This window comes from Vigna umbellata, chromosome 5 (assembly GCF_029865625.1).
Source record: "Vigna umbellata cultivar VRB3 chromosome 5, Vumbellata_1.0, whole genome shotgun sequence".
Lineage (NCBI taxonomy): Eukaryota > Viridiplantae > Streptophyta > Magnoliopsida > Fabales > Fabaceae > Vigna > Vigna umbellata.
In genome coordinates this window covers 12,734,993-12,757,514 of record NC_142169.1, presented here as the reverse complement: position 1 = coordinate 12,757,514, position 22,522 = coordinate 12,734,993, and the positions used below count along the sequence as shown (strand labels likewise).

The following is a 22,522-nucleotide window of genomic DNA, read 5'->3' as shown; positions in this document are numbered from 1 at the left end:
GAAGGATCAAAAGAGGTATTAAACCTTATTTTTAAAACAAAAAATTAAAAAGCTATTTCTTTCCTCTAGAACCAAAAAGTTTTTTCTTCCTCCATAAATGATGACAGTCACCAGAAACAGCCATAAGCCACTACATTCACGAAAACATTGTGAATGGCAAACCAAACCAACACCTAAACTAACAACCACGACCAGAACCACTCTGCCTCCATTGTCTTCCTCAGAGAAAAATGTGAGTTCACTACCATCTAACACCTTCGCACCTGCAAAAATAGATCTAGGTTCGTTTAACCACAAATTAACGAACAGTTCAAGAGTCTCATCCTCAATCTTCTCTCACAAAACAACAACTCCAAAATCTAGAAGTCAAATAGTGGAAGTCATTTGAATTTTCAAATCAAGTTGCCATGGAAACCATCTGCAGAAAATCAGAAACCAACATCTCTTCATCCACTACAGCTCTCTCGCACCAACAACCATCACAATCCTCAATTTCACTTAATCAATCCCAATTTGAATGATAAAACACATAAACCTTAATTTCGCCAAATGTAAATTCCTTAAAAAAAATTCCAAATTTGATTTTAATTATATTTTACTAATTTTTTGTTTAAAATATCAAAATTCACATCACTACCTCACGTAAAATATCCTAAGTCTTCAGCTAATTTAACAGCAGCAAAGGTTCAATTGTATCATTTTTTTCAAAATTAAAATTCAATTGAAATAAAAAATAACTGAATGAGCTATTTAAGAAAAATAACCATAAATAAAAATCAATGGTAAGATTAAACGATTTTATTACCAACTCATGTAGCTTCCCACGAGTATAACCAACAAACTTAGGATCTTTGAATAAGGTTTGCGTCATGCTTGAGTTTTATTTGTTGGAAAACTAGAGCATGCACATGCTTTCTTGTTGGATTGTCACACTGCACTGTAAGATCATCCTACCGGGATGTAAAATTAATTTTACAATTCAGAATATAAATTTTATATGAATTATATAATTTGTAGATTTTATATTCCAATTTGTATAATTTGATTTGTAAATTTTATATTTACGTTACAAAATTTAATATATATATATTGTTTTGAATTACATAAATAGAAAGACTAACAGATTATACCATTCAAAACTTAAATTGTAAAATGAAAAACAAAAAATATAATTGGTATTTTAAAGATTATGGAGATGACGAAAGAAAACATGTGCAGGAAAGCAATGACCTTTTATAAGTATGCTGATGACGAAAACCAACTTCTATCGAATTAAAAACTACAATGAATTCCAAATACTTATGGTAGGATTGGTGGTCATCCAAAAGAGATACATTACTAACAGCTATACGTCTTAGGATTTAATGTAGCCACTTGACAATCAAAATTTGATAGTCACTTGACAATTTACATTCTCTTCGATATTAAGTTAATGAATATGCAAAATATATACCTCATAAGAGTCACCATGAGTGTAAAGCCAAAGCTTCCAAGAATCCCTTCTCGTAAGAAAATAAATAACTAAAAAGTCAACAATTTGGAGGGTTGACCAATATGTGCTCAAGCCTCACTCTAAGTTAGAGAAGTTTCACTTTTTCCTTCTTTTCCTCAAAAAAGGCATAGCACTGAAAACTCCAGCGGAGGCTCCACTATTGTTATGAACATTCTCTGGTTTCAAGATCCCTACGTCAGAATGATCATAACTACTAGTATTTACAAGGTCATTTCGCTTTATACCAAAGTCATAAAAGTCTCCTCCACCTTCTGACCCATTTTCAGGCTTTTCAGTGCCAGAAAATAATATATCTGAACTGTTTTTATCACGGTTAGTTTCATCCAAACAATCAGAAAAGTGTGAAAAGTCTTGAGTAGAATCCACTGTGGCAGTATTGACATCGTCAATTGTGTCCAGCTTGTCTGTCTCACCATCATCTAAACAGAATCCACCTCCCATTTTAAGGTAGTCATCAGAAGAGTCATGATTTCCAGTAGAAGAATCATGATTGCCAGTACTAGGATGATTAATTTCACCTGCATGCACGCAAAACGGACCTTCTGACTTGAAAGGGTCGGTTGGTGAGTTCTCCCTTAAAGGAAAATTCATTGCACTGAAATCTGTTGGACCATCTTCAGATGCACCATGAATCTGAGATAATTTTTCTTCAATTGGACCAGTCCGATTACTATGATCAAAGGCATCATCGGCATCTTCGGCATCTTCATCTTCAGGATCTTCGAAAGAATAGTTGACAGGTTTCCGAGATCGCAATGACTGCAAAGTACACAAATTATTAGTGACACATTCTTATTCATTTTCATACTGTTTTTTTTTCGAATGAGATCACATTCAATCATCTTCAAATGTTTTCAATACACTATAGAATTTGTCTCATTCACTCTGATTTTTTGACAGTGTTAAGATAATGATTCTGCTTTACTTGAGAAATTTCTCATTCCCGTTCTCTTCAACGAAACACTAATTTAAGTAACCAAATCAAGATTTCATACTGACAACTGACAAGTAACAGCAGGTTTAAATCCAGTTTATCAGAATGGCGGGTTACTTTTTGTTTATTACCATTTCACTTAAGCACTGAACACAAGTGTGGATCTATTCTTTTACACATAGAACTTCATAGAGTTGAGATGACTGCAAGGACCAAATGGCAGCTGTCTGTTTATTACTTTATTATTAGTGATTAAGAGAATAAAGGAAGGTTGTCAATAAAGAAACAAGTTGATTACCGTATAACTGTCCTATTTGAATATACTTTTCGACAAGTACTTGTAAGAGAAGAAAATAATGTAAAACAAATTGAGCTTCTCACATAAGCTAAAATCAACTTGCAAGCTTAACTTTTATAGAAGCCATTTTCATTTAACTTCTCCAAAAGCTAAGGCACATAAGTTGAATATAGGCTATGGAGAGACTCAGTAATAGTAGTAGTACAGTGTTTTTTTTCTCCTACATGTACTGGATAAATTTATCAAAATAGAGCTTATACATCTTTCATTTCATAAATCAGAAAACTCAAGATGGAAGTTTACCTTTCTCACGTGTTCTGAAAACTTATCCACATGCACTCTTGATCCCTGATCATCAATGTCACTGCTAGCAGATGAACTGAGATTCTCATTGTCCCTTCCTCTTTTTATTCCCATACCTCTATGTCTTCCTCGGCCACTTGTATTCTGAATTAATGCCTTACCATCACACTGTTCTTCTGTCTGCATACTTGGCTGTAAATTCTCCATCTCTGATGTACCAGGTGCTGAAGACGGATCATCGTTGTCTTTCTTTTTCTTTGACTGTTCCTTGGCAACAGTATCATTCTTCCTTTTCGTTGACTGTTTTATTTTTGATTTGCTTTGACGTTCAAGACGTTTGTCTGTTCCCCCTGAAATCTCTAATGTGCTATCCTCGGGTTCTCTCCCAATCTTCCTACTCTTGGACAACACCTCTGCAGAATCATCTATCATATCTGAAGGCAGCTTACCAGTTATTCCTTTTACTGCCTTCTTAATTCTTTTGCTACGGATTTTCGCAAATCTCTCATTAAAACTGTAAAATGCTTCCAACCGCAATTGAGTCTGCATTAAAAGATTAACGTTTTCATAATAATATGAAGATTTGAGAAGACACTAGACAATCAACAATTGGAAATCTTGCTTATTTAGTGATCAAAGTAATTTTTTAGTACAATAAAAATGTCAGTAAAAACAGGGAGGAGATTATTAAAACAAAGTTTCTAACCTCACGTTTATTATACTCCTTTAACACAGGTAATAGCAATTCGTCTGCTTTCTGGCCAATCCAGCCAAATTTCTCCCAGCACAATCTGTGGACAGGAAGTAACTTAAAAAATTTCCAAGAATATACAAACATATATTACATACGGGTTTGATAGAAAAAGATTAAGTAAATTCCAAAAGGGAGATCAATAGTGTCTCAAAGGTCAATATATACAATAAATATTTTTAGATTTATAACTTCAGAAGAAAAGCATGGACCAAAATCCTGCAAGTTTATCAAGCCATAGTGCTCACGTACAAAAAGTATCAACCCATTTGAAGAATCAAAGATAGTTTTCAAAGAAAAGCATGGACCAATATCAGGGAAAACTTAAAGTTTATCAAGCCATACTGCTCACACATGGCACAAAGTTTCAACATTCAAACCCATCAAAAGAATCAAATCCAATTCATGTACAAAGTAACTGTCCAAATAAGCACCAAAATACCTTAAACGAAACTTAAACTCTCAACTAATCCCAACCCCCTAAAGGGCTTGGTAATCAGGCAAAGTGGATTTTCCCAATAGAAAAGTAAGCAGTTGAGGAATAGAAGCACCAATAGATGAATAGATGAAGAGAAATGAGAGGCTGGCCCATTGATTTAACATAAAAGTTATGGAAACAAGTACATTAACATATAAACTCACTTCCGAAGAACAAGGTGATCTGGCTTCCCCCATGTGAAAGGCTCGGTTGATTTATCAACATGTGGAGAACAATAAGCAGAAATAACTGTTTCACTTGGAAAAGAAGAAGGGATGTGCCAATTCTTGCTAACATTTCTCTATTAAAAGAGAAAAAGAAAGTCACAAACAAAGATGATCTAATAAACGAAAAACTATACTTCATTATTTTAACACAGAACACCAAAGGCTGAAAATCAATTACATGCTTATTGAAGAAAGTTTGCTTTGTTTCTTGAATGTAATCTGGCAACTTATTTTGCTCCAGCGCATGGGGGAGGTTCTGCTCTGATGGAGACTCTTTAGCATCACAATTTAAGGAATTTATCTTTTCTTCAACTTTTGATCCTTTCTTTCTGGAATTTGATCCACTTTTTGCATCCAACCTTCCAAGGATGGTGGGATCTGGTGACTCAACCCATTTCCGGAATTTCAGGAGGCCATCTTCCTCAGGGAATGCATTCAAAACCTCAATAGCATTAACGATGCCAATCCCACTACATACATGCAGCAACACCAAAATTATCTAGTCAAGTTCATCGATGCAGAATATATATGTGTGTATGTATATATACATAAATTTACAAGGACATCTACTAAATATTTTATTATAAAGAGTAGGACAAAGGTAAGAATGTTCACACCTTACACCTTCGGTATAATCACTCCCAAGAAGTAGAGCCATGCGTATTAATTTTTCTCTAGTCAGTCCAAGCTCCTTTTCAATGTCCTGAACCAATCATAAAGAAAGGCATGAAAACAAAATGTTATTACAACTGAAATTTATTTAAGCTACAGTATTTAGCAAGTCTAGACCTCCATGAAGTATGTCTCTACATATTTTCGGTCATCAAATATATTTTTGTAGACACTGCGTGCCCCAAATAGAAGGACATCAGAGTCATCAGTTACAACACCATCAACTAGTTTCTCAAGTTCCAAATAAGCACATTGAGCTTCTGCTTCCATTGGAGCAATAATATATGGCAAGCCAAACATTTGCAGTAGTTCCTACAGAGTGTCAGATGCATCAGAAACATACGGGATTAACATACTAAATCCATGGAAAATCATTACTGATCAATGGCATTTGTGAATAATAACCGATATATAAAGCCATAGTCTAATCCAAAAAACTTCCAAATGGGTTCGTGAGGTGGTAGTAGTAGTAATACAAATAATAATAATAATAATGATAATAATAATAATAATAATACAAATAATAATAATAATAATAATGATGATGATGAAATAAAAATAAAAAGTTTGCTATTAATAATAAAAAAATATTAAATATCCATTGTGGGGTCATGACTTCATCTAATTGACACACAAATTGTTATTAGGCTTATTGGGTCATGTACTATTAGACTATTATTGGACAATTCATGGATGTTTTGGTTCAGGAAAATTCACATGTACAATGTCTAATACTCAACGCAACTGGAAGTGTTAAAGATTCCACATCATCCAATGATATAGTAAAATTAAAATATATAAGCAGGGGCAACTGTTAAACTAGAAACCGGTTTCAAAGGATTGAACCACTACTAAACCCAAATTCTAAAGTTCATTTATGTTAGATGGGTTTAACCTTGCGCAACCTACTAATGCAGTAATCAGATATGTTACTTCTTGATTGCACAATAAGATATACAAGCATAATAATCATCTTTAGTCACAATAGTATTCGAAGGTAAGAAATATTTGTGTCAAATATTTGTGTTCTAATTTTAAGAGTATGAATACCTTCTTTCAAGACCTAATTTTGAGCAGAACCTTTCACATATAACAACTAGGTTAAAATTCTAGTTCAATGTGTGCAGGTAACGTTTCTCTCTGTTATTCTGTGAAACATACAAGTTCCATCCTTTGTGCTGTCAATGCCAATTAATTTCTGCTATATTCTTGAAGGCAGAAATAAACAATCAAATACGAGATAAAGTTTTATACTCAATCACGCACCACAAGAATGAAAAATACATACCATACTACATTTAATTTTTTGACTACCACACACACCTCCAAGAACTTAGCATATGTGAGTATTTGACAGGGGAAAACTAATTGTATGTTTGGGTAGCACTTGAAATCATGGTCGTGGGACAAAAACTGTTTTAATAGTACATTTCTTGTTTGGGTGCCTTCCAAAATTTCAAAATGAATTTTGAGGCAAGAATTGATATCAAGAACTGGAAATATTTAACTTTTTCTGATAAAAGAATTCATTGTGGGTGAGAGATCTTAAATATATCTGCTCTTACATCTAAAAGTGATTCTAACATACCATCCATACAAATTCTTTTAACCTCACTTTTAAAATATCCTTCTCAACCTAAATCTAGAACAAATTAGTTCCTAAATTGGATGAAAAACAATGAAAATCCAAGTAATAGGTTTTATGAAATTTAATAACTAGTCACAATATAAATCACATGTATTATAGATCAGACTCAGTTTAGCACCTGACATTCAGTGAATAATTCACTGTTTACTGACTCTGCATTCCGCTCTAGCTTCCTCTGCTCATTCTCTAGGTTAATATATTCTTGACCAAGAATGTGAATTTCTTTCTCCAGGCTAACCTGAGTTGCTAGAGCAGGAAAATCCCCTGGGCTGTTAACCGTATCACTGCCATGGCTACTGTTCCTTTTGTCAAAAAAAATTCCATTATTACCCTCTGAAGCCAAGTTTGGCTCAATAAGCTCTTCTGTTACTCCTTTCAAGGATGACTCCCCCAAATGAATAGTGGGTTTGGTAGTGTCAGTACAATTACTAAATGGTTCAGGTTCCTTAATATAGTTCTTTTTCTCCTCTTCAGTTGCGCCAACTGGAACAGCCTTGGGTGTATACTTATGATAGGAAGACACTTTATCATTATCATGTTCATCAGATAACTTCTTTTCAACCACAGGGACCTGGTCCTTCGTCATTATATTTGTATCTGAAATTGAATCTTCAGAACAAGGGTGACTGTCCCATCTGCAAGTTGTGTCAATCAATGTCTCAGTTTTATCTGAAATAAAAGTCAAAGCTGGCTTTGAAGGACTTCCATGAAAATGGAAAGTTTGTGCATTATTAACGGAAACAAAATCAGGCGTTTTATCTCTATCTTCAGTTTCAAGTAATTCCTTTTTTTCAGTACCATCTTCCCTACACAAAGTGATTCCCTCCATTTTATTTTTATTATTCAGGAACCTAGTGTTCTCATTTAAAGCCATTGGGTCAGAATGATCACCATGTTCAGAATGATCACCATGTTCAAAATCGTGATCCAATTTGTTCTCATAAGTATTTGATTGCGCATCAAGCAATGACATACATTTGTGTTTTCCATCCCCTGCACTTTCAAGACTTCTCCTTATTGCCTCTTGCAAATTGGACTCCTCCTCCAACTGCCCTCGGGATGCATATTTTCCTGACAGTAAGCTGCTGTTAGCACCATCACAATCTCCTTCCTCCCATTCCACTTCACTTTCATTATTATTATCGTCATCTGCAACAGAAGACTTCAATTCCACCTTATCCTGTTTGGGAAAAACAGTACTCTTACCTTCAACTATTCCTTCTTCCCAATCAGAATGAGAAGGTTGCACTGTTGCTGCAGAATCATCAGTGTCAAATATCGCCAATGGATTTCCTCCTACTAAACTAGAAAATATATCATCCTCACCATTTGCAAACTCATTTTCGCAACCATATTCAAAAGATATATCGATAGAAGCATTCTGGTCTAGCATAATTTGTTCATTTTGCACATTCTCTCCAACTAAGTCAACATTCACCTCTTGTGATTTACCAACAGGCTGGATCCCAGAACTTTCTGATGAACCCTTAGTTTCTCCATTTTTAATTGTTCCAATATTTGAAGCCTTGTTCACCTGTGCACTTTCCTGCTCGAACTCCTTCATCAAATCCAAATTTCTTTGTATATCCCGGGTCATACGCATCCCCATTGCTCTCAATCTACTTACACGAAATTGACCTCTGTCATCAATATATGTCTGAATATTTTCATCAGCAGGCTCACCAGGTTCATTGGAAATCAATTCACTTGATTTATTAAAATCATTTCCAGCCAAAATGCTATTTGCAAGATTCTGAGAATAATGTGTTCCTTGTGCCTTCTCTTTTGTACTTTTATTTTTCTCTAAGCCGGTGGAGGTAAGTTCACTGCCATATTCAGGAATGCAAAGGCCAAAGAAGTTGTCAATTAAATTTCACAGATTATCATAATACACAGGAAAAGCACCCAACCATTTTTAAGACTAATATTTATTAGGACTAACAATTTATTCAACTATGGAAAAAATAATTGAGAATAAGGTTACTCACTGTTTATCACCAGTAAAAGATGATGAAAATATATATTCTCTGTTGGCTTCAGATGCAATCCGTGAAGTCTGTACACCCTCTACTCCTCCTCCAGCTGCAGCTTTCTGCACTTCATTTATCTCCCGTCTGAAAGCAACAGTTTTAAGGTAAGCTTGTATTTGTAGCTCAGAGAATTTTGCAGGATCCTGGAAGGAGCCAATTAATGATAAAAATTTAGTACAGTGTGCAATCACAACTAGTACAAAGGAAAAGTATTTCTCATGCCAAAATGAAATAAAATAACAGTATCAATGTCATCAAGAATCAGTATAGTGCCAAACAAAATAACTTAAAAGAACATGAAGAAGCATAGGTTTTACATTTTAACTATCCATGTCAACTCTAAATAGATACACAACTATCCAAGAAAATTTCAATATTGAAAAGATACAAGTTTGACATGTCAACATATCAAAATTAAATACGAGTTCTTTCCACAAACCTTCTTGACTTTCTGATACTTCTGTCTGTTCTCTGCAATTAAACGCTCTCTCATCTGCAGAACAATTATTCAATCACTGATGACAGAATAAAATGTAAGAGGCACTTGAGCTAAACAATAATTTTAAGAACTCAACTACCTGAACAAGAAGGTCCAGCTGCATTGATGGAGGTAATGAGGCTAGAACAAGTGGATCAACTTCACCATGCATAGCTGGCTGAAAAAAGGAAAACAAACATAAACTATTTATTTTTGTTTTTTATGCATAGATTACACATCAAATCATGCCTTTTAGGTACGGAGTTGGGGAAGCAAGGTGAAAGAAGTACATAGTTAAGTGTGTTCAGGAGCTGTAGGACAGTTATATCATGTAATGTTCGACGGTTACATGTGCATTTCTTAAAAGAGCCATGTGATAGATTTCTAATTCATTGTGTAAAATTAATAAATTGTGTTTGAAGGATGAGACTCATTGTTTCTGCTTAGGCCTGCGTTAGTATTATTTGCTACATATATGGATTAATACTAGAATCCTTTCAATTAGATCATGCAGATTGTATTTTCAAACTCAAGTCTAACACAAGGATTGATACTAGGGCAATCAGGAATCAATGTGGTTTTCTATTAAGATTACTAAAATGGAAAATGACCAAGAGCTGTCACCTAAACTCTCAGGCACAAACTAAATGAACTAACTGAAAGTCATAGATGTCTCAAAATATAGACTGACCAGTATCATCTCTTCATCTTCGTCATAGTCAACTTCATCTTCCTCAATAGTGGAAGCCCCAACAGAAGTTGATGCATTATTTACTAACTTTTCATTTTCCTCCAGAGCAATAGATGCAGCCAACCTAATACCCATCAAAACTAACAAATAAGAAATAACATTATAAATCCAAAATTACGACATTAAATGCAGCCTACATTTCGTCAATTGAGTCTTGATTGTCAGTCCTTGGTGCAACAGTGTCATGTCTGGAGCTACAACCAACCATGCCAGCTTCACTGAGCAGAATCCCTTTGCCCTTGCCCTGATAATCGACATCATGTTGTTCGTGATTGTAAACTTCCTTTAGTAACTCTTCCTTTTTCTTTCCTTTTAGCTGATATCAATAAACAATTTTATTTTTACATCTAAACTAAATGAAAGACAATATATCATATGTAGATGAGTTGTTGGCATGCCAATATTTCATATGATGCCTTAACACAAATATCATTCGAAAAATGAGAAAATAATCTTGAAAACATTCTATCTAATCCTTTATTTCATGCTGTTAGAAGTCTCACATCGACTAGAGATAAGATCATTTCATAGTTTATAAGTGGGTGCAAACCTCACCCTACAAGCCGGTTTTGTGGGGTTGAGTTAGGCTTAAAACCCACCTTCTAATATGGTATCAAAGCCATGGTTAGAGCCTATCCTAGCAAGTTCTATGTGGGCATTCTATTCTTCTATTCCACCCTCGGGCCGTTATCGGACCACCCAATTTCTACTATCACGCACGAGATGTCTATACCTCGACGTGAAGGGGGTGTGTTGGAAGTTTCACATCGACTAGAGATAAGGTCAAAATATAATATATAAGTGAGGTGCAAACCTCACCTTACAAGCCGGTTTTGTGGGGTTGAGTTAGGTTTAAGTCCACTTCTAACACATGCCAATTAATTTGTTAGTTAGAAGTGGCAGAAAGCTTCTTTACAATAACAAGAGCAAGACAAATGGCCAAATGCATGGCAGAAGGTAATATCCTTTATATTTAAAATCTGACCTGTGCAAGAATATCGAGTTGCATAGACTGTGGCAAAGCAGCCAATACAGCTATATCAACTTCTGCATTTACTGATGGCTGAGGAGGAAAAAAATATAGATACAGCCACAAGAGCTGAGAAATCAGAAAATTTACTAGCAATTAACAAAGAAAATACAGAGTAACAGCAAAAAGAAAAAAAAAAGGATGAAATATTTCCTCATTTCCCAGCAATCTCTCTATTGTTACAAGATTGGAAAATTCATGGGCTTGATCAAGAAACAAAATTATATACACAAAGATAATAGAAAAAACATATCATTGTAATGGCTAATTGTAACTATTCCATTCTTCTACATTTGCAAATTTACCAGTAGAATCTGTTCTTCTGCGCCATGTTCTTCCTCTGAAGGATTAATTATAATAGACGGCACTCCTTTTCTAGCATGTTTTCCACTTTCCTCTGCAGCTATAGATGCTGCCAACCTAAATGAACTTGGCCAAAGATTATATAGACAAATTATCAGTCTTATTCAAGATCAAATACATTAAGATAATATTTTATGTAAATTATGTGAAAGATAATTCAAGCCTGTTAGTCCCTTTCATTTAGGAAAAAAAAATAAGGTTGATTACATTTCATCAAGTTCCTCCTGGTTGTAACTTGAGGATAATGTTGCCTGTGAAGAATTTATGTCCTCCTTAGTTGCAAATTTAGCTGCAGACCTAAACAAATAGTTCAAAACAATAAACATAACTCTGATAGAAGAAGACATCTACAATATACACCAGCATATTCAGATTACATTTCATCTAGCTCTTTCACGTGACTTCCTCTTGAATCACTACCAACAAAGTCCTTTTCTTTAGATCCATTCTGACCCTTAGTATTACTATTCTTCTGCATCCTCTGGCTCTTAATATCATCAGCCAGTTCCTTCAATCTTAGTGTCTTTAACTGTAAGCGAAGTAGAAAAACAAACGTTAAGATTGAAATACGTAACCAAAATCTCGATACAATGGACCATATTAACGTCCGAATATGCGATAACTGTATACACATTGGCATAAATGGTACAACAATTCTTTGTTTGGTAGTATTATAGGAAAGCAGGGTGGAAAATGATAATCTAAATTAGCTACCCTCAAATATACAAGGTCCATCAAATCACAAATGTTATACATTCCAACATTAAGATTTAATGCAATTGAATTCTTTTCACTTTGCAAGTAACAGAAATAAGCACAAGCGTCCCTCAAAATTACAGAATCAAAACGCTTTGAACCACACCACAATAAACTCAACATGCAAGTGAGCAAGAGACGATGAAAAATAAACACATTGCACCACCATCACATGGACAATAAAGTAGGAGAATGAGAACTCAATGGATGAAGAGTTTTTGTTCTTCGTCACTCATCGAGGTACATCAAAGAATGGAAAATCATTTATAACTTATAACTCGCTTTCTTACTACAGAAATACCCGACAATCGAATAAATAAGCTGCTCTCCATTCTAACCCCTCCAACACTCTTCTACTTCAAAGCGAATTGAGCTATTTTTTTTTTCCTTCTATCGGAATCGAACAACCAATTAAATCACCAAAATAGGGACAAAAAAGTGATCATAGTTTCACACTTGGCAACGAAACGATCGTACATGATTGAGCAGCATTTTCTCCGCAGTTTTGCGGACTTTAGCTTGAGCGTTTTCGCGCTGCCGGCGGCGGGCAATGACGGTGCGGCGCTTGAGGGCGGGGGTCCCGCCGTCGAAGACGAAGACCGGCTTAGTGCGGAGGAATAGAAGCTTGCAAATGCGTCGGAAAAATCCCAGCAAATGGGCGTTGCGAACCATTTCCCCCTTCTCGTCGCGCATCGCTTTCATAAACTGCACCATCCATATGCTCGCATCTGCAATTAGGGGAAATAAAGAAAAAGGATCAATTACTTAATGCGGGGAAGAGAGATATAGAAAGAAAGTGATAGGGTTTGAGGAGTACCAACGGCGAGGGTTTTCCCGGCGAGGGTTTCCACGGAGACGCGGCGACCGACGGGGGAGAGTAGTTCCCAGAGACCGTGGACTCCCATTGTATTTCTGGTCAGTTACGTTATCGCGCCAAACAGCCAGTCCAAGTAATAATATAGTTTGGTATTTAAGTCGGTTTATATTTTTCTTAATACAACAAATATAACAGGGTAAATTATGCAAATGCTATTTAACTTGCTTTTTGTTCAGTTCATTTCCTTGTATTTAAAAAAAAAAAAAGTCAAATCATCTTACGGACTTTTTAATTGATTAAAAATAATTCTTTTAACTCAAATTTAACTTCGTTAATATTTAAAAATGATTAAATATATTTTTAGTCCTTAAACTATCAAGCGATTTTATTTTTAGTCTCTTTTTTAAACTAAGTTACATTTTGATCCTTCTTCTTAAAGAAATCATAATTTTTCGTCCTCCAAAATCAATAGCGTTAAAAAAAGCCTGAACTGACTAACGGTGGAGTGTCACGTCATTTTTTTTTTCTGAGTCAATCTCCCTTCCTCACTGGTGCCGTCTCGACTCCTTCGCGGTCTCCGAGTAGTTCTTCCTCTCCAACTTGGCCCTCCACGGCGAGACCCGCCTTGACTCTTTGGCGGTCTCCGCCGCCCCTTGCGGCCACTGCCGGCAGTTCTTCTAGGAACTCTGCGACACCCCCGATATTTAATTCCTGATCACCTCCCACGCCAACCCTCACTTCACCCCTCTCTCCCCCTTCCTCTCACACCGCTTTGGCCCCCACGATCTTCTCTACACTTCCTTCACCCCAGAGCGACCCTCAGATCGACACGTTCTCGTTTTGCTTGATGACTTCGCCGTCAAATCCTCACACTCTCTCTTCTTCAACTCCCTCAAATCTCGAGGCTTCGATCTCCATTTCCACCTTGCCGATGACCCCCAATTTCAGATTTTGTTGATTCGGGTCATGATTTGATTGTTGCTGCTGATAGCAATGCTTCTGATTTAATAAGGGAAATCGCCACTGAGTGTGGAGTGGACTTCGATGAGGTGCTTGCCATCTTATTAGCTGAATTGATTTTGTGTAGATGGTTTTCCTTCTTGTATGGTTGTCGTGTTCCAGTACTACAGTCTTGTAATTTGCTTAGTTGTTATTTTTTGTGTTTTCAACTCAAACGATAAGGAAGGGCATCCAAAACGAAATTAAGAAGAAATTTTCTGAGTTTCTGGGTTTGATTTGGGGTTTTTTGGGCTGTTGCGTTTTTTGGGTTTTGTCTTGCAGATCAAGAGGAGAAAGTCGGGAGGAGCTTCACCGTTTGGATGTTCGACGATGTTGCTTGCGGCATAGCGAAAAGTCTCACGGTGCAGGTTTCCTAGAGGATTGGGGGTTTTGCAATTCTGATCGTTATGGTGTGGAGGCTCGCGACGACGGTGAATGTTTGGTCATGGTGGTGGTCCGATGCGAGCTTGCAGAGGATGAGGAGGTTTTGATGGCGGCCTTGCGATGATGAAGGGAGAGTGGTGGCAGAGAGATTGAACTCGTAATGGCACTGCTCGCGTTGGGTGGTGGCGCGATGAGGTTGCTCGCGTCTGGGTGTTGATGGTGGAGGTGCGTGATGGAGGATGGCGGCGGCTAGGGTTTCTACGGCGGCGGTTTCATGGCGGCATGGTGGCTGGCCGGCGCGACATTGTGTTGGCAGTGTGGTGGCATTGACGGCGGGAAAGATTGAAGTGGCAGAAAAGCGGGGAAGGTTTGCTCAGTGTCAGAAAAAAAATGGTGTGATACTTCACCGTTAGCCAGCTCAGCTTTTTTTAACGCCGTTAGTTTGGAGGATGAAAAATTAAGGTTTCCTTAAGGATGAGGATTAAAATGTACCTTACTTTGAAAGATGGACCAAAAGTAAATTCGTTTGATAGATTAAGGACTAAAAACATATTTAACCCATTTAAAAATTAACTCACTTTTTTTCCTTCCTTCTTCTCTGTTCTTTCTCTACCTTTTAAGGAAAGTCTCTTTCTTTGCCATATTTAATCTTTTATTTTCTTCCTCCACCTTATAACCTCTTCTTCTTTACTCTCGTCAATGTGCAAAACAATTTTCTTTTAGATAACCTTTTCTAATATTTGATAAAAGATGCTCCTGATGGCTTCTCCTATGATTGCCGTATGATTGTTTTGACTGCTTTTCTATAAAAGTTGATGTTCTCTAACTTATAACTTATTAGGCTAATTGGTATAGCTTGTTGGGCAAATTGACATAACTCAGTTAGACAATTTAGTCTTCTTCATCAAGCGAATTGGGCCAAACTAATTGGCTTGGAAAATTTACTTAAATAAATTGTAACTTAATTATGCGATTTCTTCTCATCTACACAATATTCCACATATATAAATAAAATACTTCTCTTTCCAAAATTATTTAATAAAACCTTAATAAGTAATAATAAAAAGACCAAAGGATAAAAATAAATATAATAAAAACAATGATAAAATATCATTGTTGTATGTCCGGAAAAGAAAGGCTTTCTCTATTTAAGTTGCTCTCTCACACCTATATCATTCCTTTTTTTTATCTTCTTCAATTAATAATATTTTGTTTTCCTTTTTTCTTTTATGTCTTCTTTTTCTTTTTCCTTGTTCTAGTTTTCACTTGTTTTATTTGTTATCATGTTACATATCACTTTCATTGTCTTGAACACAACCTCTTTGCTTACTGATTTATCACAATGTTGACTTTGTTATGGTACGAGAGTTCTTATTTTGAAAAGCTTTGTTGAGTGACTCTGATTCTTTTTTTTTCATGAGTGCATATTTTTTCTGCATTTTAAGTGTAATTTCGAAATTTTGATGCAATTATTATGTTTAAATGATTTATTTGAATATGATTTCTGACAATTGAACTTATAGAGTTTAAAAATCAAAAGGTCTTAAAAAGTGATTTTTAGTTATATAAATTATTTTTGATATTCTAATGTTTGTTAATGCAGCTAAAGTTAAATTTTGATTTCATTCAAAGTGTGAAATTAAATTTTTCGACTTACAAAATAAGGTTAAAATTAGTTTATTCTGGAAAGAAATATACAAAGAGCTAAATGTACCCCTAGTTTTCACTTATATAGTTTTTTCAGCATTGGATCACAAAATTAGGGTTTACACCTACTGATTTTCCTATTCCACAACCCTCCTACTACATATTAAATCAGGTCCTTTAAGATGTTGCCACATGCTGTAGAAAATGCACAGCGAAATGATTAGAGCGTATAAAAAACCAAGAGGGGATGAATTAGTTCGAGTCAAAAATCGCTTTACTTAGAACTTTTTTTTCCTTTTCAAAGTTTCTTCGATAAAAATGGAAACTCATGTTGTTCAAAAGCAAATAAGTAAAGTAGAGTAAGGAGAAGAAGAATTACACAAGTAATTTTTATACTAGTTTGAATCAAAATATTTTACATCCACTTGTTAATCTCTCTAATGAAGTGATTAACTTTTCCACTAAAAATGTAAAGCAGTTTACAAAATGATAATAAGAATGAGATTAGAAAACACCTCTCTTAACGAATAAGAGATGACAACACCTTCCTTTGACCCACAAAGGAATGAAAAACTTGATTTTGCTTGGTACAAAAACACCTCCAACTTAGACACACTAAGTAATAGCTTTTCCTTCTTCAAGCACCAAAAAATAAGCTAGCTTAAACAATAAGAGTATTTTAGACAGTTATTTGTACTTTGCAATAGTTTAAGTCACCTTTTATGAATTATGAAACATATTATATATAACCCAAGATTCGAGCTAGGTCAGAAGTTGAACAGACAACTCCCAACTGCCAGTGATAATCGATTATCCCAATTGATAATCGATTATCCCAAGTGATAATCGATTATCTGCGAACCTTGGTAAGTCATGCTTTCAGTGATAACATATTATCCTGAGTGATAATCGATTATTGTCGAATCAAAGTGTTTTATTGATTTTCTTGTGATAATCGATTATCCTTAGTGATAATCGATTATTGTTGTAAGCTTTCTATACTAAATAATAGATATAAGACTTATTTGAGTTACAAATGAAAATCTAAAGCTACTACTATGAAATCTACAACAAAAAGCTTTAACATAAATTCTTCCAGTCATGTAATTTGTTCTTCAAGTTTTTAAGTACATCATCATCAAAATCTCTCAAGGCTTCAATCCATCCTATTGGTAACAATCTCCCCCTTTTTGATGATGATAAAAAATTCTTTGTTTAAAGGCTTTTTGTTGATACCTACATGATTTCCTTTTAAACAGAACCAAAATCATTAGTTGAATAAAAATCAGCAAAAACAATTGTTGTAACCTGTTTCTCCCCCTTTTTTATCATAAGCAAAAAGACCTTAGAGACTCCCCTAAAGAGAATATCCCCTTAATATGACAATCATCAAACAAGAAAACAATTTTAGACAACAATAAGCATAGTTGTACTGATATTGAAAACAACATTACAAGTTCTAAAAATTGGCATTAGGGGAACCATTAGAATCGTAATCTAAGTAACACTCAATGTTTTGAAGCCTATTATCTAAATCACAAATAAGTCCACAAAGATGATTATATTGAGTTACTTGAAGATTAAGAAACTCTTAATGTCTAAACCACCGAAGATTACACATCTCCTCCATTTGGCGTGTGAGATTTGCAAGATGTTCACAAAGGAGCATGGGAGACACCAACATGAGATGGACCAACTACACTAGTTCAATCAACTCAGCATCTTCATCATTATTAGAATCTTCTTTGTGAACGAAGATGTTATCCCGTGGGACAAAACCCATCTGCTTCAAGGTGCCTTCCCCAATCTCGTGTGTAGACAAGACATGAGAGACTTTTTCTCCAATAAAATTTACGCCATTGTAATCACAAATTCTTGAGACAAGTCTCAAGATACGACAAGCTTGTTACAAGACAAGCTCATCTAGCAAGGGTTTTGAAGTTTAACTAAATAAAATGAAATGAAGAAGCCTATGTGTATAGAAAACTCTAAGTTATCTCTAAGCTAGAAAAACACTTAATAAACCAGCCAGTTTGAAAACACCAAACATTGAATTAGAAAATCCTAAATTAGGAGACCAACCTTAAAAACAGAAAATAGACACCAAACACTAAAGTAGAAAACTTCAAGATCAAGCTTAGGATAAGAAACAAACATTAAACATTAAGGTAGGATATCCTAGTTTAGAAAACCAACTTTGAATTAGGAAAACACTAAAGAAAAATACTAGGTCAGAAAACACTAGGCTAGAATACTGTAAAACTAGAAAGGTCAAATGAAAATAACAAAATAAAGAGTAAAAGCTAAATACTTAAAATGCTAAGGTAAAAACCCTAAAAAGAAAATCGTATAGGAAAAAGTCCAATGTAGAAATCCATATAAAGATCAAACTAGGATAAGAAACTTAGGATAAAAGAGAAATAAGAAAACATAAGATTTAGAACCAGAACTCTCAATATAGAAAATCTAAAACCAACAATAAGAAACCTACACAAGACATAGAACCTGAATACCTAGACAGAGAAAACCTACACAAAAAACATAGAACGAGAATCCCAACATAGAAAAGCTTAGGAAAACACTTAGGTAATAGATAAACATCTAGGATAAAACACTCAGATGTAAGACCCGGAAAAAATGAGGGGTTTTAATAATAAAGTTTTGTTAAGACTTAAGTATGTTTATTTTAAGAATTGATATGTCTAGTAAGTTGTTGTGTGTGAATATCTTTATTAGTGTTAAGAAAATTTCACAATACACACTCATATATTTTCCTAAAATTGAGTCTTCTATTCATTGATAATTGAAGGACTTTAAATAGTTGTGATACTTACAATATTACAGAAATAAAAATAATATCTGAAAATAAAATATCAACTATCTTAAAAATAAAATCTGCTTAATCTATCATTAAATAATATTGTACCTAGATAAACAGAAAATCATAACTACCTATCCCAATTTTATCTCTATCAAATCAAACTAAATATTATTATACCCAAAAACTAATAAAATAAGATTTAAATAAAATTATTAATAAAACCTTAAAATTTAAGTTTATCCCAACAAACTCTCCCATAAACTTAAATTCTTCCTTCCTTCACTCGGTTTTCCATGTGTATCATCCCACACCGAGTTTGCTTCTTTCAATTAGATTTGAGTTATTCTTTTTCCTTTTGGCCCTCTTGTCTTTTGTCTTGGTTGACCTCTTTAATGCTTTGACTGACTTTGTTATGCCCGACTTCTCAATAACCTTGACCAACTTGTTTTTGACCTTAGGCGATTTCTCAATAATCTTGGCCGACATCTTCATCGGGTTCTTCTCAACATTTTCATCTTCCTCTTCGTCTAGTTCAAGAACACTAGATGCTTTCTCTTCCTTTTCAAGAGTCGCCTTCTTCAGCTCCTCAAGCTCAACTTTCTGTTTATTCATAATTTCATTAGCTTCATCTAGAAGTCTCCCTATCCGCTGAATCTCTTCATCTTTTTTTTTTTGAGTTCTTTCTCCAAGATTTCGTTCTCCAAAATTGTTGCATCCTTTACTGAGATTACTTCATCCATTGTTGGGATTGGACTCTCCATGTCCACTGCATCCGAGCTCTTAGCCATTAACAGAATTTCATACTCTTCTTCCGCATCTTCAGTAATGAGATTAGTCTCCCCTTTATCTCGATCTTGTAATACTTTGCAATATGACTAGCTTTGCCACAATTGTAGCACTTGCTTGATCTACACTCGTTTGCATAGTGGTCATACTTGCCACACTTAAAACACTCAACTCCTGACCGATCTCCTCGGCCTTTCCCTTGTCCTCGGTCACGCCAATTCTGTTGACTGGTTTGCTCTTCTCTATCATTCTCAAAATTACCTCGGCCAAGTCCACCTCCTCCTCGACCTCCTCGCCCTTTGCCGCTAGGACCTCGGCTCTGAGTAATCCAAGTTTTATTTGAGTCAAACTGTACCTGTAGTGCTTGATCGTCAGGTAGAACCTCATCATCCCAACTTCTTCTCCTTTGTTCGTGGGCTTCTAATGACCAGCAAATTCATCCACTTTGAGAACCGACAAGTCCTTTGATTCTTCGGTGGCGCACACAATACTTTCAAAATCTTTTGTAGGGGATCTCAAAATTTTTCCCACAACCCGGCTAGATGGCATTTGTTCTCCATTCCTGCCGAGTTGGTTGGCCACCTTCTTCACCCGAGTTATGTACTCGATTATATGCTCTTTGGGCTCCATCTTCAATTGTTCAAACTCTCCTCTTAGAGCTTGTATTCAGACTTGTTTAACACATTTATGACCTTTATATGCAACCTTCAATATCTCCCAGGCTTCCTTTGCTAATTTGGCATTCGCTATTTTTTCGAATCCCGACTCATCTACTGCATTGTAGAGGAAATACAATGATGACTCATCTCTTGCACGTGATTTCTTTAACGCGATTATTTGTGCCACCGTCTAATATTCGACTTCATCAGGTTCAACGATCCACCATATCCCAAACATCTTGGGATCTTAATAACGCCTTCATTTGTAGGCACCAATTATCATAATTGGGCTTTTCTCGTCAATTGTGACACACTCATACCATTGACAACCTTTGTCATCTCCCTCACAAAAAAATCAAGCACTTAATTTTTCTCTCACGGTGTTTGAGTCTTTCCTCTCTCTCGGTACTCAGAGCATAAAGTTCTGATACCACTGTTAAGAAAATCTCACGATACACACACTCAAATATTTTCCTAAAATTGAGTCTTCTATTCATTGATAATTGAAGGACTTTAAATAGCCGTGATACTTACAATATTACGAAAATAAAAATAATATCTGAAAATAAAATATCAACTATCTTAAAAATAAAATCTGCTTAATCTATCATAAAATAATATTGTATCTAGATAAACAAAAAATCATAACTACCTATCCCTATTTTATCTTTATCAAATCAAACTAAATATTACTATACTCAAAAACTAATAAAATAAGATTTAAACAAAATTATTAATAAAACCCTAAAATTTAAGTTTATCCCAACAATTAGAACATAATTGTGTTAATTCTTTGACTTATTATTAATAAATTGTACCACAAGGTTGATATATTATCATTTTGATGATTGACTAATAGAAGGGTTGTTTAAGATTGAATAAATATAAGTTCAATTCTAGAGAAAAAGAGAATTAAATGAAATTTTTGTTTTGTTGTATTTTGGGCCTCGAACAAAAAGGTTTTTTTATCTTTATTTAATTGGTGAAGAAATTAATTAGGAGTATATAGGAAGAAAAATAAATAAAATATAATAAAAATGTGTTTAGTAGACGTGAGATCAATGGGAGATAAAGATTTAGATAAATTTAACTTTTAAAATATATTATTATAAGTGAGGAGATATTAAAGATAGAGTGGAGTTATTTTATAAATAATAACATATGGAGGGAGAGATGTTGAGTTAAAAACTCAAAATAAAAAAGAGAAAATAAAATAGAGACTTTTGAGTGAGAATAGAAAGAACATAAATCCTCGAAGATTTGTCAAGAAGATTTGTAGTTTTAAAAGTATAGACAAAGAAAACTATAAAGAAAACTATAAGATTGACCAATGTATAAGAAAACTTACTTTGTTTTATTACATGAGGAATGAGAATACGTGATTTATTTTATGAAATTGTTAGTGTAATTGTGAACGTTAAATGATAATTGCTATAATTGCGTTTCAGTGTAGATTGAATGGGTATATTGTTTCTTAAAAATTACTAGGCTTTTATTGTAACATCCCAGATTATATATGAACATATAACATAGTGAGTCCACATTTAAATAAGAGAGAACAGTTAGAGTAGACTGTAAATAAAGTTAAGCTTACAGTCATCCCAAAACGAGGCAGAATTTAAAACTTAAGCAAATGGAGTATTTCAAAAGGGTAGGAATCACAGGTGGATTCATAACATCTGAATAGTAATTCCAAATATCAAGAAAAGAACAATTATAGAACCCTAAGGAGACTAAGCAGCAACCTCGTCTTCCTCCAAAGCCTGCTCTAGAGGCACCTCATCCGCCTCTGCTCACATCCAAATGGATGATCATTGCAAAAGAAAGCATACCCAGGCAAACACAAACACACAAGCAAGGGTGAGCTAGATATAAAAGTCATGTTATAGCAATCATACACAATAGACAGTTAAATACAGATACTAGACCATACAAACTTGACTTGTTACACTTAAACTTGACTCGTCCGGACTAGAATGATTGCCGAGCTATGGCGGGTTATGCACTCGTGGTGGCCTCTACTGCTTTGCAAAGCCATTGCCAATGGGTTTCACCCTACCACACTCACGAGGTTAGTCCGTTATCACTCACCTTGGGTCATACTGGAAGCACCCAAGACTAGGACCTCCTACTACTCCTCACCACATGGATCAATCCTCTCTACTTGAGAATGAAAG

The 22,522-nt window shown here is 34.9% G+C and overlaps 1 protein-coding gene across 4 annotated transcripts; it reads right to left on the bottom strand.

The window, feature by feature from the left end:
* Positions 1-1,314: 1,314 nt before the first annotated feature.
* Positions 1,315-13,192, bottom strand: LOC124842901 (DNA repair protein UVH3). Of its 4 annotated transcripts, none has more exons than XM_088116021.1 (19): positions 13,050-13,192; positions 12,710-12,960; positions 11,854-12,005; positions 11,684-11,773; positions 11,419-11,542; positions 11,069-11,146; positions 10,221-10,399; positions 10,024-10,147; positions 9,433-9,510; positions 9,294-9,347; positions 8,813-8,997; positions 6,943-8,650; positions 5,294-5,488; positions 5,122-5,207; positions 4,683-4,974; positions 4,442-4,578; positions 3,755-3,839; positions 3,049-3,591; positions 1,315-2,272 (listed from the first exon to the last, which is right to left on the bottom strand). In XM_088116021.1, the coding sequence occupies exons 1-19, from the start codon at positions 13,135-13,137 to the stop codon at positions 1,589-1,591; spliced, it is 5,133 nt and encodes a 1,710-aa protein (XP_087972147.1). In that variant the 5' UTR covers positions 13,138-13,192; the 3' UTR covers positions 1,315-1,588. The 4 variants fall into 4 exon arrangements, with proteins under 4 accessions (XP_087972147.1, XP_047175454.2, XP_087972148.1 ...); XM_047319498.2 differs by having other exon boundaries at positions 11,419-11,533; XM_088116022.1 differs by lacking the exons at positions 12,710-12,960; positions 13,050-13,192 and having other exon boundaries at positions 11,684-11,765; positions 11,854-11,970.
* Between the last annotated feature and the right edge of the window lie 9,330 nt (positions 13,193-22,522).